Source organism: Pseudorasbora parva, chromosome 5 (assembly GCF_024679245.1).
Source record: "Pseudorasbora parva isolate DD20220531a chromosome 5, ASM2467924v1, whole genome shotgun sequence".
Classification (NCBI taxonomy): domain Eukaryota; kingdom Metazoa; phylum Chordata; class Actinopteri; order Cypriniformes; family Gobionidae; genus Pseudorasbora; species Pseudorasbora parva.
In genome coordinates, this window is record NC_090176.1 from 16,945,715 (window position 1) to 16,962,292 (window position 16,578).

General features: G+C 37.4%; 1 protein-coding gene across 1 annotated transcript in view; it reads right to left on the reverse strand.

The window, feature by feature from the left end:
* Positions 1-1,725: 1,725 nt before the first annotated feature.
* pou1f1 (POU class 1 homeobox 1) overlaps positions 1,726-16,578 on the reverse strand; it is a 16,139-nt gene continuing 1,286 nt past the window's right edge. The window contains exons 2-7 of the mRNA XM_067444933.1: positions 9,735-9,884; positions 9,479-9,577; positions 6,080-6,325; positions 2,804-2,968; positions 2,622-2,682; positions 1,726-2,532 (exon numbers count right to left, since the gene is read on the reverse strand). Coding sequence (XP_067301034.1) covers positions 2,322-2,532; positions 2,622-2,682; positions 2,804-2,968; positions 6,080-6,325; positions 9,479-9,577; positions 9,735-9,884 — 932 coding nt within the window. The 3' untranslated portion in view covers positions 1,726-2,321. The remainder of the gene's footprint in view (positions 2,533-2,621; positions 2,683-2,803; positions 2,969-6,079; positions 6,326-9,478; positions 9,578-9,734; positions 9,885-16,578) is intronic.

Here is a 16,578-nt window from a genome sequence, read left to right on the forward strand (position 1 = left end):
CATAATCATAATGGAACATGATTTTTAAATAAGGTCTTAATGAGTTTGTAGAGTGACCTTTCTTAAATGAACCGCAGTGCAGTCCATTAATTTCAATGTAATTTAATGAGGTATGGATGTGTAACTGCTGCAAGCGTTCCTGTCGGGCTGGATACATACAGACAAACCCAACATTTTATTGTTTTCTCAGTGATCATATTCATGTACGATATATACTGAAAATATCAAATTGTGTCAGCATTATTCCAGAGGATACTGTATTTATTGGGTTACTAGATCATATCGGGTGGTAAGGGATGTGTTGCTGAGACAGTCAACGGCAGGAGATGATGATCACATAGATCATCAGCCATATCTCTCTGCTGAGAGTGGTTGTGTGCAGGTGAGAGGCTGCGCTGCCTCATTATAACACTGTCAGGAACAATGTAATACTGTAAATAATTCCTCAGCAAAACCCGGTAGGGCTCTGATGATACTGTATGCAGTAGACACCACATTAAAGGAACACAAGCCACATATACACATGATATATGCTTAATCCCCTCCCGTTGGAATGATGTTTGATTATGTTTAAAAATCTGAATCACAAAACACCATGTTTGTTACGATTCACGTGAAGCATGTAATTCACATAATGATGCCTGGATTGTTGCAGAGCAGCTAATGGCTTGCAGCATCTTAAGATAATTTGACAAACCAAGCATGACCACAATATTAGTCATTTATTTGGACAAATTCATCATTTCTATACAAATTACGTCACACAAAAAAAAATAACCTTTGGCTGCTTCATACAAAACTCTAGTGCAATGACACATTTCCAGGATGTTTTCAGTTATGTTTTAGAATGCTTGCATATTTGATAATATATTAAACTTAACTTGGAATGTATTTAAATATATTAATGATGAATACAGTATTTTAACAACATTTAAGAGTATCACGATGCTATTCTGCCCTTTTTAGAATTTTTAAATGTAGTAACCATCCAAAGCATCCCACTTTAGAGCAAAGACACACTATATTATGAGGTTTCCCAGCAGAACATTGCCCAAAGCCTCACGCTGCCTCAACCGGCTTGCCTTCTTCCCATAGTGCCCACTGTTGGCCGCTTTTGGCGGTGGACCGCTTTTGGCAGTCAGCATGGGCTGACATGAGCTGACCACTTTTGGCGGACTTCATGGACACCCTGACCGGTCCACGGCTATGTAGCCCCGTACACATCAAACGATGCACTGTGTATTCTGACACCTTTCTATCAGAATCAGCATTAAGTTCTTGAGCAATTTGAGCTACAGTAGCTCGTCTGTTTGAACGGACCACACGGTCATCAATGAGCCTTGGCCACCCATGACCCGTTTTGGAGATACTCTGACCCAGTTGTCTAGCCATCACAATTTGGTCCTTGTCAAACTCGGTCTAATCCTTACGCTTGCCCAATTTTCCGGCATCTAACACATCAACTTTGAGGACAATATTTCACCCGTGCCTAATATATCCCACCCACTAACAGGTGCCGTGATGAAGAGATAATCAGTGTTATTCACTTCACATCATGTTATGTCATATATATATATATATATATATATATATATATATATATATATATATATATATATATATATATATATATATATATATATATATATATATATGCTTGATTATATAAATAATCTTGATTATATAAATAATCAAGAATAGATTTCAATAAGGGGGATGCTTGAATCTTAAATTATCTTATAATTAATAAAAGCAAAATAAAAGTAATAAAACACAATAAATATTCAAATAAAATGAGTATTTGGACGCTATAAGTGCACACCTAAAATCTATGAATGTCATTGCATTATTTAACACAATATCAAAACCAACTGGAATTTATTTAATTTTTTTTCGAACTAGTCATTGAACAAAAATGTGTCAAAATTTAAATGATAAAAAAATTGGCTATTATATATACAATATTAAGAGAAAGTAGGCTATTGACACTGTGTATTGGTAAAACATTAGTGGATCATATTCATGTCATGTGATTAATTAAACCTGGTTATTTAAAAGGAACATTTTCAAATGAGACCAAATGTTTCAGAAGGTCGTAATGTGCTTGCAGATGACATTTGGGCTGATATCTGATATGAGATAGGATTCTGACATTTTTAAGATGCGTGTTCAAATACTTTTTGGGCTCACTGTATTATATCCTCACTCACTCCTGCTGGTGAATCACTTCAATAAACCCACTCGCTGACAAAGTTTGGGGTGGATTTTTTGCCTGTGAATAAGAATCACATCACAGTACAGCATCTGGAGACTCTGCTTCTTCAAGGTCTACAGGCTGCAGTCTCTTTGGCCATGAACGAGCTGTGGTGTAGGCTGGTTTTCACCCTCTTCTCCCTCTGCCGCCGGTTACAGAACCACACACGGACCACCTCCTTCTCCAGATGGAGACCCTCTGCCATTCGCACAATCTCCTGAGAGGATGGCTTGCTCTTCTCCACAAAATTTCTTTCTAAGGCTTCCTTAGCCCCAAGACTGTGAGAGGAAATTAAGACTTAATTAGGTATTAATGAGAGGGAGATGCTGATATAATGGCTTTTGTTTAGTTCAAATTCCCCATTTACCTGATGGTTGTTCTCCGTTTCCGTTTACGCTCATGCATGCCCATCTTCTCATTAAAAAGAGCTGGTGAGAGTTGCAAATTAGATCTAAGTAATCTTAAGTTTTCATTAAAAACTCAGGGAGGATAGCATGGTTGTGGTAAAGAAATCCATAAATAATCCCACTAAGGAGTGTGTTGACTCACCACCGGCTTGCTCAGCCTCCTCCAGCCACTTTGCCAGGATGGATTTGAGCTTGCAGGCGTTTTTGAAGCTGAGCTGCAAGTTCTCGAAGCGGCAGATGGTGGTTTGGCTGAATTCAGAGCCGTGCACAGCCGCCAGTGCTTCACCCACATTGGTCTGTGTGTAACCTGCCAATCAAAAGTTGGGAAAAGTTTTATAAGTCTGTTGGGGTGATTGTGCACTTGTACTTAAAAGTAGCCTATATGTATACCTGTACTTGAAGATAATATAGCTAATATTAATTACATAAAAGGTCACTTAAAAGGTTAGTTTACCCAAACGAATATAAAAAACGTACCCAGCGCACTTTCACGAGAGCACCATGACGCATGCGTGCATGAGAGCAGAGTTGACGCGTGAACGCGCGTTGGAGATCAGTATTTTGTAAATAAATCGGTAGGCTAAATTATGTTTTTTTGCACAAAGCATTCACGTCGCATGTTTGAGAAGCGCTGCTTTAACACACTTAAAGGGTTACTTCAGCGATTAGCATTTGGCTTTGCATCAGTAGAAACCCTGAATGATCATGCTTCCCACCCTCATACCCCCTGAGACAAGAGATTTATGCATTTTATTTCTGGAAAAAATCCTCCAGTGATGCAAATATCACCAATTTGCATCATCTGAGGATTTTTTTGGCCAGAGGCGGCAAGATTAAAGACTACAGCCAGATTTTATGAAAATGATTGTGGTGGGCAAATAATCCTGTGATCCAGTGGCAGTGGCTTTGGGAGTGGCCTCGAAACAAGTGCATTCTGGGAGTTGTTGTCTTTCATCCCCATGAGACAAAAATACATTTTCTTTCCTCAGTCCAAATTCGATTCAACAATAATTTTACATTTCTACTACATTAAAGCAGCACTTGGCAACTTTTGCTCTCGGGGTCCCCCTACAGTTGGGAAAAAATAATGTCCTCAACTACTGTCGTAAGCTGTCATCCTACAACAGGGGATGCCATCGCGCGTGCATTTGTTGACATGACAACTCTGATAGCCCTGAACTAGTAATGCGGGTCGTCTCATAACCCACGGACCCCGTATGTCTATTTAATGGTCGCGGGTGCGGGGCGGGTTGTACAAATATATACAGTGGTGCGGGGCGGGCCAAATAACGTCATAAAAGCGTCCCCGTGGGTTGGTGCAGCACTAACAGTTCCCCTGAACACTGCAGGAGGAGTTCACATGCAGGTGTTCTTCTGGCGTCGCGTGTGAAATGTCTTCATACCAGGTACAGTCACTGGCATATGTTTCAGCATGTCATATGAATATAATTTCATGGGTTTTATTTTTTTCAAACGCCAAATAATCACGATGCTCACGTTTACAAGCCAGCGTCATTATAGTAGTCTATTGGTTACGGTTTTACAGAATCTATATGATACTTCAAATCAATGTTTGAGTGGTAGGTAATACACCATAACAAGACAGCATCGGTCGGGCACGCCTCCTTCAGCTCACGCCAACGAGCAAATGCTGGTCCAATCTTGATCCTCGTCCTGCCTTTAATCCCATCACTTTTCCGTTTCCTCTTATTGCTTTCCTCCAACAAAACCTTTTCTTTCTTATTTGTCTCTGCTGCTTCGGACATGACTATATTGTCCGACGAACAAAGTTGGGCTTGCACGTCCGAATTTAAGGAAGTGTGGGTGTTGGTGGAAGTGACGTATATGCCGTAAAGCAGTTGAATTTTGTAGTTCTTTTTTTTCTTGAAGGTTGAAAAGTTACCTAGTGCTGCTTTAATGACCCAGTTTAAATACAGTGGAAATATACTGAATGCCAATGGAGGCCTTTCTGAAACCTTTCTCAGCCATCAGCTTTCAACAAAAATATCTTCATTTGTGTTCTGAAGATGAACGAAGGTCTTACGGGTGTTCAACGGCATGAGGGTGAGTAGTTAATGAAATAGCTTTCATTTTTGGGTGAATCTTTTTTGAGACCCTTTAAGTCTTGTGAAACCAGGGGATAAATATGTATTTAATAATTAAAGCTGCCACCCATAACTTTTTGCACTCTAGCGGTTTATGCTAGCCTGACAAGCCTCACATCAAGATGTTTGGTCTGGAAACTCACCATTGACAGGGCTCAATCTGAGGGGCGGGATAAACGGTTGTCTTTCAAACTCTCTCTGCACGGCATGCACGCAATTGGGTAACGCTACAACCAACCAGAGCTAGTTGAAAGATTAAATATTCGCCGTATCCGGTCGGCCAAACACATCTTCCCTTCTTAACAATGACTTCAGTGCCGTTCTTTGTTATTTTCTCAAAGAAAAGCTTAACTCCAAGTCTTCCAGAGTCGCGGTCAAAGCTGATTCGAAAGACCGCCGTTCGTCAGTTTCTGTGTTTACTAGCCACACGCAAGCGCAACTCCGCCGCTAGGGTGCGTCTAGATTTCTAGGCTAGGTTTATGCTGCATTCACACGCTCTCGGAATTATCGTAAATACGAGCTTCCTAGGTAAAAATTGCACTTGAATGCCCTCCCATTTCAAAATTTGAATGGGATGAGCTCGTAATCACGACTTCAGATGTGGGATTTATCAAATTTCTGATAGCACGTGAAGGCGGCATAATAAACAGAACTGCATGCATGTTGCGGAAGAACATTGCAGCCGGAGCTACTTCTCTCTGTTTATGTCTATGGCGGATCACGCAGGGACTGTGCTCCCCCGCAGAGGTACCTACCAGACCAGTCTAAAATAGTCCCAATATGAACACTTATTATAAGTGTGCCATAATAATTCAGGGTAAGACATAAACACGGTTTGGAAAAAGGATTCATGTTGTACATTCTCATTATACAATTTTTGTAAATCTTGAACACAAAAAAAAGTTACGGACAGCAGCTATAAGTGTGCCAAAAAGCACTCTAAACTCAGCATAATTGCATTTAATATTAAACATGATACATTTTCATTGAAATGCAATTATCATGCAGCTAAACTGACAAAAAGAGTACATTTAGCTCACACTTAAATATATTATTTTAAAATATATTATTTCCATAATAAGTACTCTTCGTAGCTGTGACAGTTGAGTTAATGAAGTGTCCACACTTTGGTGTACACTTAAAGTGCATCACTTTGGAATAATAGCATTATATTAATAGACCATACCATAAATAACTTTAATATAAACTAGCTAAACAAACTAAACTGGTTTGATTTAACCCAAAAAAACAACAACTAAAAGTTAACCCAAAGTTTTATAAGGGAAGCGATATTTAATGCACAAAAGGCAAACCTAATTTGATCCTCCTCAGTTTGAAGTCATTAGCAAACTTCTCCAGTTCCCGGATCTGAGGTGAGTCCATATCGGGCGGCTCTTCCAGGGGCCGGCTTTTCCTGCGCAGCTCCTGCTTGATGTCACCTAAAATGGGTTCGTCCGAGAGCAGGGCCTGGGGCAGCGGCGGGAAGCTGTGGGTCAAAGCACAAGAGCCCCCACCCAAACCATGCTCAGGGAACTTATAGAGGCGTGGAGCCAGTGCTCCTGCGGGACAGACGAACAGAAATGAAGGCTGTGGTTAGAGGGAATAGTGACTCTTTATTTCTGAGACAGAATATCATTTATTTCAACAACAACAAAAGAAACCATATTGTGAATTCAGTTATTTTCTAAACACCGGTAGATTCTATCAGCCAAAAGCATGTATTGATTTTTTATATAAAGCTTTATAATGTGCATAGGTAACTCCCTTGACACTTTTTTTTCAGTTTCAGTGAGATCTGTCAGGTATTGTGGCCTTTCCTGTTATGCAGTACATTTAAAAAATAAATATGTGTTGTGAAGATGATATATTAAAATGCTGGCTTAAGGAATGTTATCAGAATATCTACTAGGAAGTGATATTAGGGACACTGATTTGACCTGGGAAATATTTCAATTAAAGAAAGAAAAAATAAGCTCCTGGAATATATCTTAATAAATAGTCTTTTTTTCAATGTAGAAGTTGTAGCACCAGGGGACAAAAGTGGCAACATCCACATAACCCAAAATAGTCCAATTATTTGAAATGTACCTGTATTCACCCATAGTTTGATTGTGATATTGGGATGATTTCCCGAACCAGTCAAAAGTTTGGACATTATTATTTTTAATGTTTTTGAAATAAGTCTTTTATGCTCATTACGGCTGCATTTATTTAATCAAAAATACAGAAAAAGCTGTATTATTGTAAAATATTGTTATAATTTTAAAATAACTATGAATTTTCAGCCTTATTACTCCAGTCTTTAGTGTCCCATGATCCTTCAAAAATAATTCTAATATGATGATTTATTATCATTGTTGAAAACCGTTATGCTGCTTAATATTTTTCACAGCCCTTTTCAGGATTCTTTGATTAATACAAAGTTTTAAAAATAACAGCATTCATGTAAAATAGAAATCTTTTGTAACAATATACACTTCCATTTAAAAGTTTGCGGTCAGTATTTTTTCTTTCTGTTTTTGAAAGATATTAATGCTTTTATTCAGCAAGGATGTGTTAAATTTATTTTACTTTTTTAAAGTGATGATAAAGACTTATATTGTTAGAAAATATTTCTATTTTAAATAAATGCTGTTTTTTTTACTTTTTAATGAATGAATTGATGAATCAATGAATCTTTAAAAAAGTATCACAGGTTCCAAAAGAAGCACAACTGTTTCATCATATTAGAATGATTTCTGAAGGATCACGTGACACTGGAGACTGGAGTAATGATGCTGAAAATACAGCTTTGCCATCACAAGAAATAAATTACATTTTAAAGTATCCTAAGATATTATTTTGTAATAATATTTCACAATATTACTGGGGATTTTTTCTGTATTATTGACCTAGGCTTAATGAGCATAATATACTTCTTTTAAAAACATTATAAATAACCATTTCAAACTTTTGACTGGTACTTCACAATATATTCACAGTTATAATGGGGATATATTTATTTTTTAAAATAAAATAAATTGATCTGCATCTCCCTCTAGTGGCAGAATATTTTCAAAATCAGTGCAACGATGTATTGCCTCACATAGCACTGTATATTTAGATTCGGCCTCGGATGAATTCAGTGACGGCCATTTGTAATTACACAGAACATGGAGAATATTCATGCTGCATAAATATGTAGAGAAGTAAGTTAAAAATGTGCACTTTTAGTACACTAAGGATTTTTAATACACTAAGGATATCTTAAGTGAGCAACACTTAACTGTTATTTCATGCTACATACACTAGATGGAAGCACAAGCTAAAGGAAATGACCTGGTAAACGCTCTCTATGGTAGAGGATGAATCGCACTGCACGCGCTGCTATGGGAGGCCGTTTCAGCATAAAAACGTTCCAGCGTTACTCGTCGTAATTATATTTTTACTAGTAACAATTCAATTAAAGAGCTCTATAATTCAATTTTTACTTGTAACAATTACAATTACAGAGCTCTATAATTGTATTATTACTAGTAACAATTATGATTATAGAGCTCTCTAATTCAATTGTTACTAGTAACAATTATGATTATAGAGCTCTCTAATTCAATTGTTACTAGTAACAATTCCAATTAGAGAGCTCTACAATTAATTTATTACTAGTCATATGTCTCCATTGACTTCCATTCATTTTTATTTATAGAGCTCTGTAATTCAATTGTTACTAGTAAAAATTGGGATTATAGAGCTCTGTAATTCAATTGTTACTAGTAACAATTGGGATTATAGAGCTCTCTAATTGAATTGTTACTAGTAACAATTGGGATTATAGAGCTCTGTAATTCAATTGTTACTAGTAACAATTACGATTAGAGAGCTCTCTAATTGAATTGTTACTAGTAACAATTGAATTACAGAGCTCTTCAAATGATTTATTACTAGTAAAAATACACATTAAGGATATGTGTAATTGCAGAGCTCTATAATTGAATTACAGAGCTCTCGAATTGAATTGTTACTAGTAACAATTCAATTAGAGAGCTCTCTAATCGTAATTGTTACTAGTAACAATTGAATTACAGAGCTCTATAATCCCAATTGTTACTAGTAACAATTCAATTAGAGAGCTCTACAATTGTAATTGTTACTAGTAAGAATTCAATTAGAGAGCTCTATAATCCCAATTGTTACTAGTAACAATTGAATTACAGAGCTCTATAATTAAAAATGAATGGAAGTCAATGGAGACATATGACTAGTAATAAATGAATTGTAGAGCTCTCTAATTGGAATTGTTACTAGTAACAATTGAATTAGAGAGCTCTACAATCATAATTGTTACTAGTAATAATACATTTAGAGAGCTCTACAATCATAATTGTTACTAGTAAAAATACAATTATAGAGCTCTATAATTGTAATTGTTACTAGTACAAATTGAATTATAGAGCTCTTTAATTGAATTGTTACTAGTAAAAATATAATTACGACGAGTAACGTTGGAACGTTTTTATGCTGAAACGGCCTCCCATACGCTGCAGTTGTCATGGATAACTATTTTTATTCTGACGAAAAAAGATTTATTCTGACTGACTTTGAACTTTTTAAATATCTGTAGGTGTGGCTGTTCTGTTTGAAAGAACTCGACAGGAGTGAGAAACCCTCCATAAGCGTGTGTCATCATTGTCCTGAGGGTGTGAAGGTTTGGATTTCAGCAGCTCAGGTTGTACCTTGCAGTGAGTTGGCTCCGTTGACCATGTTGGCATGAGGCACGCTGCAAGTCTGCAGGATGCGGGTCTGAGAGATGCTGGCAGAGAGCATTTCCTGTGCTGGAGATACAGACACACACACATCAGTGCCCCTAATTGCTCACACACAGCACATCCTGTATTTGTATCCTGTGTGTGTTTATGATGCGCGATTATGCATATGCACAGAAGAACAATACTTCTCGCAGCTGCGTAATTTGTGCGTAAGTTGACGTACCTGCCATCATGCCGTAGGTGGTCTGCTGGTTGCTATAGTGACATGGGGGCATTGGGTAGTGCAGGCTGGCTGACGCATTGCTTAAAGCAGAAGTGGACAGATGCATATGAGAGCGTTTGGACGACTGGACCAGTGGGAGACCTGAGTGGACTAAACCAGACACGAATATGAGATAGATAGATAGATAGATAGATAGATAGATAGATAGATAGATAGATAGATAGATAGATAGATAGATAGATAGATAGATAGATAGATAGATAGATAGATAGGTGGATGGATGGATGGATGGATGGATGGATGGATGGATGGATGGATGGATGGATGGATGGATGGATGGATAAGCAAGGCAAGTTTAGCATATTTCATACACAATGGCAATTCAAAGTGCTTTACATAGAAATTAATTTTAAACAGTGATAACATATAATAAATAAGAATACCACAAGGATAATTAAAACAGTTGTAAACAGTAATAATAGAAACGGTGAAAATAAAGTAAAAATAAAATGGTGATAAAAAGATCCCTATCTGCCTGATTGTAAATTTGGGTACCCCTATCTGAGATGGAAGAGATGGAGAAGGTTCGCAATGTCTCCTGGACCTTACAAGTCGGTCCAAGATGGCTCCAGTAGGGGACGTTACCTTTGCCCCGCAGGGCCTCCCCTTTCTTGAGTCCGCTTTTTTACACACAGGCAGAATGAAGCGAAGCACACTGCTATCCTTTTCCAATCTCTTCCAGTCAGACAGCCCAAATGAATAATCAACAGATGCATAAGAAATAGAAATATACAGTTGTAAAGAGAATTAAAAAGAATAAAATTATAATATATATAATATATATATATATATATATATATATATATATATATATATATATATATAGTTCAAATATAGATTATACAATAACAGTAACCAAAGATAAGAACAAAGGTAAATCAAATAATAATTGCAGAATGCAGACTCTCCTTGTTTTGAGTGAACTCTTGGTATTTCTAACTGACTTGATTCTGATGATCTGAGTGACTGAATGAGAGAGAGAGAGAGAGAGAGAGAGGAGAGAGAGAGAGAGAGAGAGAGAGAGAGAGAGAGAGAGAGAGAGAGAGAGAGAGAGAGAGAGATCTGAACCAAAGATATTTTTATTCAAAGATCAACAGTCTGTTTAGTCTTTATAGTCTGCCACAAAAACACTAGGCTACATTTAAATCATGAACTCAAATGTTATTGTGAAAAAAAACAAAAAACAATGACTGTTGTATGTAACAGTGTGTGAATCAGACCTTTCTGTATAGCCTAACGCTAATAAGCTTAAACGAAAATAAAGAAATAATTGTTTAGTGAAATACAGTGCCCGCGAGCAGCTCTCTTCATCAAGGATTCACAAGTTTGTTTACCCATATACTCTTTAGCTGATAATGTTTAAACATATTTGCCTTGCTGTCCGCAGTGGAAGGGCTCGAGGGAGCTGCGACTAGGAGGCTGCTTAAGCCTAGTTCACACTGCCCGATTTTTGGCCCGATTTTGAGTCGCCGACAGGTTTTGTGAAATCGCCGACAAATGCCCGAGATCACAGGCAAATCGGTGCTCGTGCACGCGAGTGACTATCACGCAGTGTGAATAATCAAAGACGCGATCAGAGAGAGTCGCCGACGGTGAGATATTTGACATGCTAAATATCTGTAGCTATCGGTGATTCAAACTCCTGCTGTGTGAACTGTTCTGACTGAAAATTACACCGACAGCCGGCGGGTGTTGGTTGCAGGACGCCTCAAACTCCACAGACAGTTTTTAATGTTCATCAGACAATAACTATGCTACTCAAGATTTTGCTTTAGTATAATTTTCGGGGCAATTAGGGCCAGATTCGGGATTCGGGACTGTCCCGAATTTTTCGGGACGTCTGGTCACCCTAATGGGTCTTGCACACTGTGCGATTTTTCAAAATCCTTTGCGAATGTCCCTTGTCAGACTGTACGAACATGATCCCCGATGTAAGCCATGTCACACTGTGAGATCTCAGTTGTCATTAATGCCAGACTGCACGATAGTTAAGGCGCGCTAAAAACGGACGCGCGCAAGAAAACTCACCCGGAGTTTTATATCATCAATGAATGACGCGTTGGGTGACAGTGAGCTGCATTACATGCGGGACTGAAATGCTGGCTACAAATAAATTTCTAGCTCTCGTTTTGGTCATAGTTTGTCTTGAAAAACCGAGATATTTGACTGTCGTCGTAGGAGAAGTCACACTGCAGGATTCTGTGCCAAATCTTCTGACACTGTCAGAATTTCGTCTGAGGTAAAATTTGATCGCAGAGGTCATTAATCGGCTGCCGCTGAACATGAAACTTACGACCAAAGACGTCAGATTTTAGCATAGGATCTGAGGAATCTTTTAGGATATGCTAAATTTGTCTCAGACGACCAAATCGTGGGCAAAATCGCACAGTGTGCGCCCGGCTTAAAGCCTAGTTCAGACTGCACGATTTTCAAATTCGTCGGGTCTCTGCTCTATTCACACTGCATGACTATCTGGGGTATCATTCAGTCACTGCTGTGTTCACACTGCACGATGGTTTGACGACAGAGGAGTTCACACTGCATGACTGAACAAGAGGAAGAATCGCCGACAACTCTCTCTCTCCCGTGCGTTTCCCAAACTACCAAACTACACGTGCGATGTGACAAGTAAACAACGCGAGATCACATGTGCGTCAGACCGGAGTTCTCGCGCGAGACTTTGAATTGTTATTAAAATGATAAACTGCACAAAGTTTGCTTCAAACTGTCTGTGCACTGATTTGTGGAGAAAAAGAAAAAAGATGGCGGAAGAAATTGTTGGAGAATCAGAGGGAGCCAGAATTGTGTTATGCAAAGACAATTTGAGGTAAATAAACAATTGTCTAATGCGCTGCTGCTGTGACTGGATGTGCAAATGTTTGGCCTTTGTTTCTGTTTGATAGAATTGTAAATATATCTATTAAAATACTGATATTCTGCTCTATAACTCCTCCCTGAACCTCCTGCTGCCCTGTATCTCACTCTCTCATTGGCTGTCGGTGTAATTTTCAGTCAAAACGCTGTTCACATAGCAGGAGTTTGAATCGCCGACAGGTCCAGATATTTAGCATGCCAGATATCTCACCGGCGCCGGCGACTTGTCGGCGACTCTCTCTGATCGCGTCTTTGATTATTCACACTGCGTGATTGTCACTCGCGTGCACGAGCATCGATTTGCCTGTGATCTCGGGCATTTGTCGGCGATTTCACAAAACCTGTCGGCGACTCAAAATCAGGGCAAAAATCGGGCAGTGTGAACTAGGCTTAAGATAGATAGATAGATAGATAGATAGATAGATAGATAGATAGATAGATAGATAGATAGATAGATAGATAGATAGATAGATAGATAGATAGATAGATAGATAGATAGATAGATAGATAGATAGATAGATAGATAGATAGATAGATAGATAGATAGATAGATCTTAAACAACTAATAAACTAATTATTGAAACCTTTTCACTGATTGAAACAAAGCTGTGTAAAGAGTAACTGATTACTTTACATTTTAATTGCTAAAAGAAGCACTGCCACATTTCCTGAACCTCAAAGTCTCATCTCTGCCTGAGGTGACATTTACACAAATAAGTCCTTATTGCAATAATAACGAACACCAGATTGTATAATTCCTTCCTTCATCAAATGCCTCTGAAAATAAAATTAAACTCATTTAATAAAGGAAAGCAGGTATGTAAATGCAGATAATAGTTGTTAATATGCACAGTGACCTCCGGCTGTCAGAGCCGCAGAACATTCAATTGAATTTGCTTCAGATCAGAGTAAACCTGTGGGTGGTAATCAAACTCATCTCTGAGACCAACCTCCACTAACACTCAAGAAGATCTCCTTATATAGGCTGGCTTTGTCCTGCAGTGAACGCACAAGATTGCCATTGAAACGATGTGATGAGCTATTTGATCCCTTACTAAACACCCGTTGGTTTATTCCATCGGTATCTGAGTGTCAGCAGTTAAATGTTCAGATACACTAACAGCCACAGTATGATAATTAGCTCTTCAAACTGCTCTTCAAATCAGATAGCTGTGTGCTCTGACATTCCCAGGCTTCGCTTTCTGCAGGTGGAAGCGCGGCTGAGTTAACAGAGGTCATATGTGCATGAATAGAAATGCCAAAACATTTCATTTGAGAGTTCTGCATCTTCTGGCTCAGAGCCCAAGCTAAATGGCACAGTTTGATAATTATGCATAAGAACCATGATTTATATGGCCAACAATGAGCAGAGAGATTCTGACAAGACTTTCACTAATGCTCTCTCACTTGTGAGACAAAACTGAGACGAAAATAAGTACTCGATAATTTAGCAATCAACACGTCAAAGTAATAATATGTCTTCTTTGATAATTATCTACGGAGAAGGAACAGCTGCGCAAATTGAGCTGATTAGCCACGTCTACATAATTTTAAATTATTTCAACAAATTACTGTTTGTCTTGGCAGTCGCTTCTAGTGGCTGTCAGGGGTGTCGCCAAAACCCTCTGACTAAAGGTACCCTTTCAAAACTTTGGGGTCAGTCATTAAAAAAAAAGAAAAAAGTAATATTTCTATTCTATTTCACACTCTCAGAAAAAAAAGGTATTAAAGCTGTCACTTGGGGGATACCTTTTCAAAAGGTACAACTTAAAGGGTTAGTTCACCCAAAAATGAAATTTCATTAATTACCCACCCTCATGCCGTTGAACACCTGTAAGACCTTCGTTCATCTTCAGAACACAAATGAAGATATTTTTGTTGAAAGCTGATGGCTGAGAAAGGCTTCAGAAAGGCCTCCATTGGCATTCAGTACATTCCCACTCACAAGACCCATAAAGGCACTAAACACATCGATACAAAGTCCATCTCACTACAGTGGCAGTACAATCATTTTACGAAGCGACGAGAATAGTTATTGTGCGCAAAAAAAAGTAGATATTGACTTTATCCGCCAAGTTATTGTCTTCTGTGTAGGTCTCGGACGTGAACTCACGCGATCGCGACGCTCCTCCTCTTCCGGGTCATGTATTTGAACGGCGGATCTGCGTCATATTCTGCGTCATATTCTCGCGCATGCGTCGAGTTCACATCAATAACTTGGCGGATAAAGTCGTTATTTTGATTTTTGTGCGCACAATAACTATTTTCATTGCATTGTAAAATTACTGTACTGCCACTGTAGTGAGATGGACTTTGTATTGATGTGTTTAGTGCCTTTATGAGTCTTGTGAGTGGGAATGTACTGAATGCCAATGGAGGCCTTTCTGAAGCCTTTCTCAGCCATCAGCTTTCAACAATATAATATGCATTTCTGTATTTTCCATCCAATAAATTCAGCCTTGAACAAAAAAGAAATTGAGTGTGTCTGATATAAAAAGACATTTCTCAATGCTTTATACTTTTGATTTGGTGATATTTTTCCAAAAACATTTCCCCTGGGAAAAAAAGAGATGTGATCTCAGGAAAGGTCACTTCCTCAGTGAGAATCAGACAGACGGTGAGTGATGACAGCAGCCAGGACTGGAGATAATACCACATCATATGAGCACTTTAGGGTCATAAAGACTCGGACGAAAGGACATTTGCTCATAGTCCAGTCTCTCTCTCTTATCACCTTGCTATTGCTCTTGCTCTTGTTCTTGTTTTTTTTTTTTTTAAATCCCAGAAGTATTTCCACTGGACAAATGCTGTCATCTCAAATTTGAGACTGATTTATAAAAGTATCAACTTTCCAACTTATTCCATACATAGCATTTGCACAAAAAAAAAAAACATTTCCAATTTCTATGAGTTTTGTTTTATTAATTTATAATGTCAACTAAATTATATTTCATTGTAAAAAAGTATATGATCCATAAGTTATGACAACATATGTTTTTGCATTGCTTCAACTCATCAAACTAAGTTACATTCATTACAATAAATCACCTTTTTATAACTTATACAAGATTCAACTCATTATTTTAAGTCAGTTTAATGTCATTTAAGTTGCAATGACTTAAACATCCAAGTTGATTACTCGAAAATTTAAGGTAGCAGCTTTTTTTTACAGTCTTCAAATAAATGTTGTTCTTTTGAACTTTCGATTCAACAAAGAATTTTAAAAAGTGTCGTTCTCCACAGAAATATTAAGCAGCATAACATAGCTAAAAAATTCAGATATGCCATCACAGGAATAATTAATATTTTTAAATATGTTACAATTTTATTTTAATAAAAATATATGCTCAATAAGTTATGCCAACATTGCTTTAACTCATCAAAATAAGTTAAGCAATTTTTCACTTTTGTTTTGTAGGATATTTTGTAGATTAAAATATTTTTTTAAGTCAGTTTAATGCAATTTAAATGGAAAATTATGTTGATTGTACTTACAATTTTAGCAGTGTAAACTACTTAAACTATTTTACAGTGTAGTAGTTTTTCACTGCTGTATTTTTATTTATTTTTGTCTAATAAATGCAGCCTCAAATATAAGAGACTTTTTTTTAACAACATAAAAACTCTTACAGACCCCAAACTTTTAAACATTAGTGTGGTTTTGTCTCAAATTCATATTACTGAAGAACATTTTATTTCAGAGAGCAAGACGAGTTGAATGAGTATCAAACTTATTTTGTCTTAAATTCATATTATTAAAAAAAACGAAAAACACAGAATTTGGTAAAAAATAAAAATAAGAAAAAACTTAGGCTTTTATATAAAATGTATTTCATAGGGCCCTAATTTATTTTTTATTTTTTTATTCTAATAAAATGCTGTTAAATTATATATTTCATGATTTAATAAA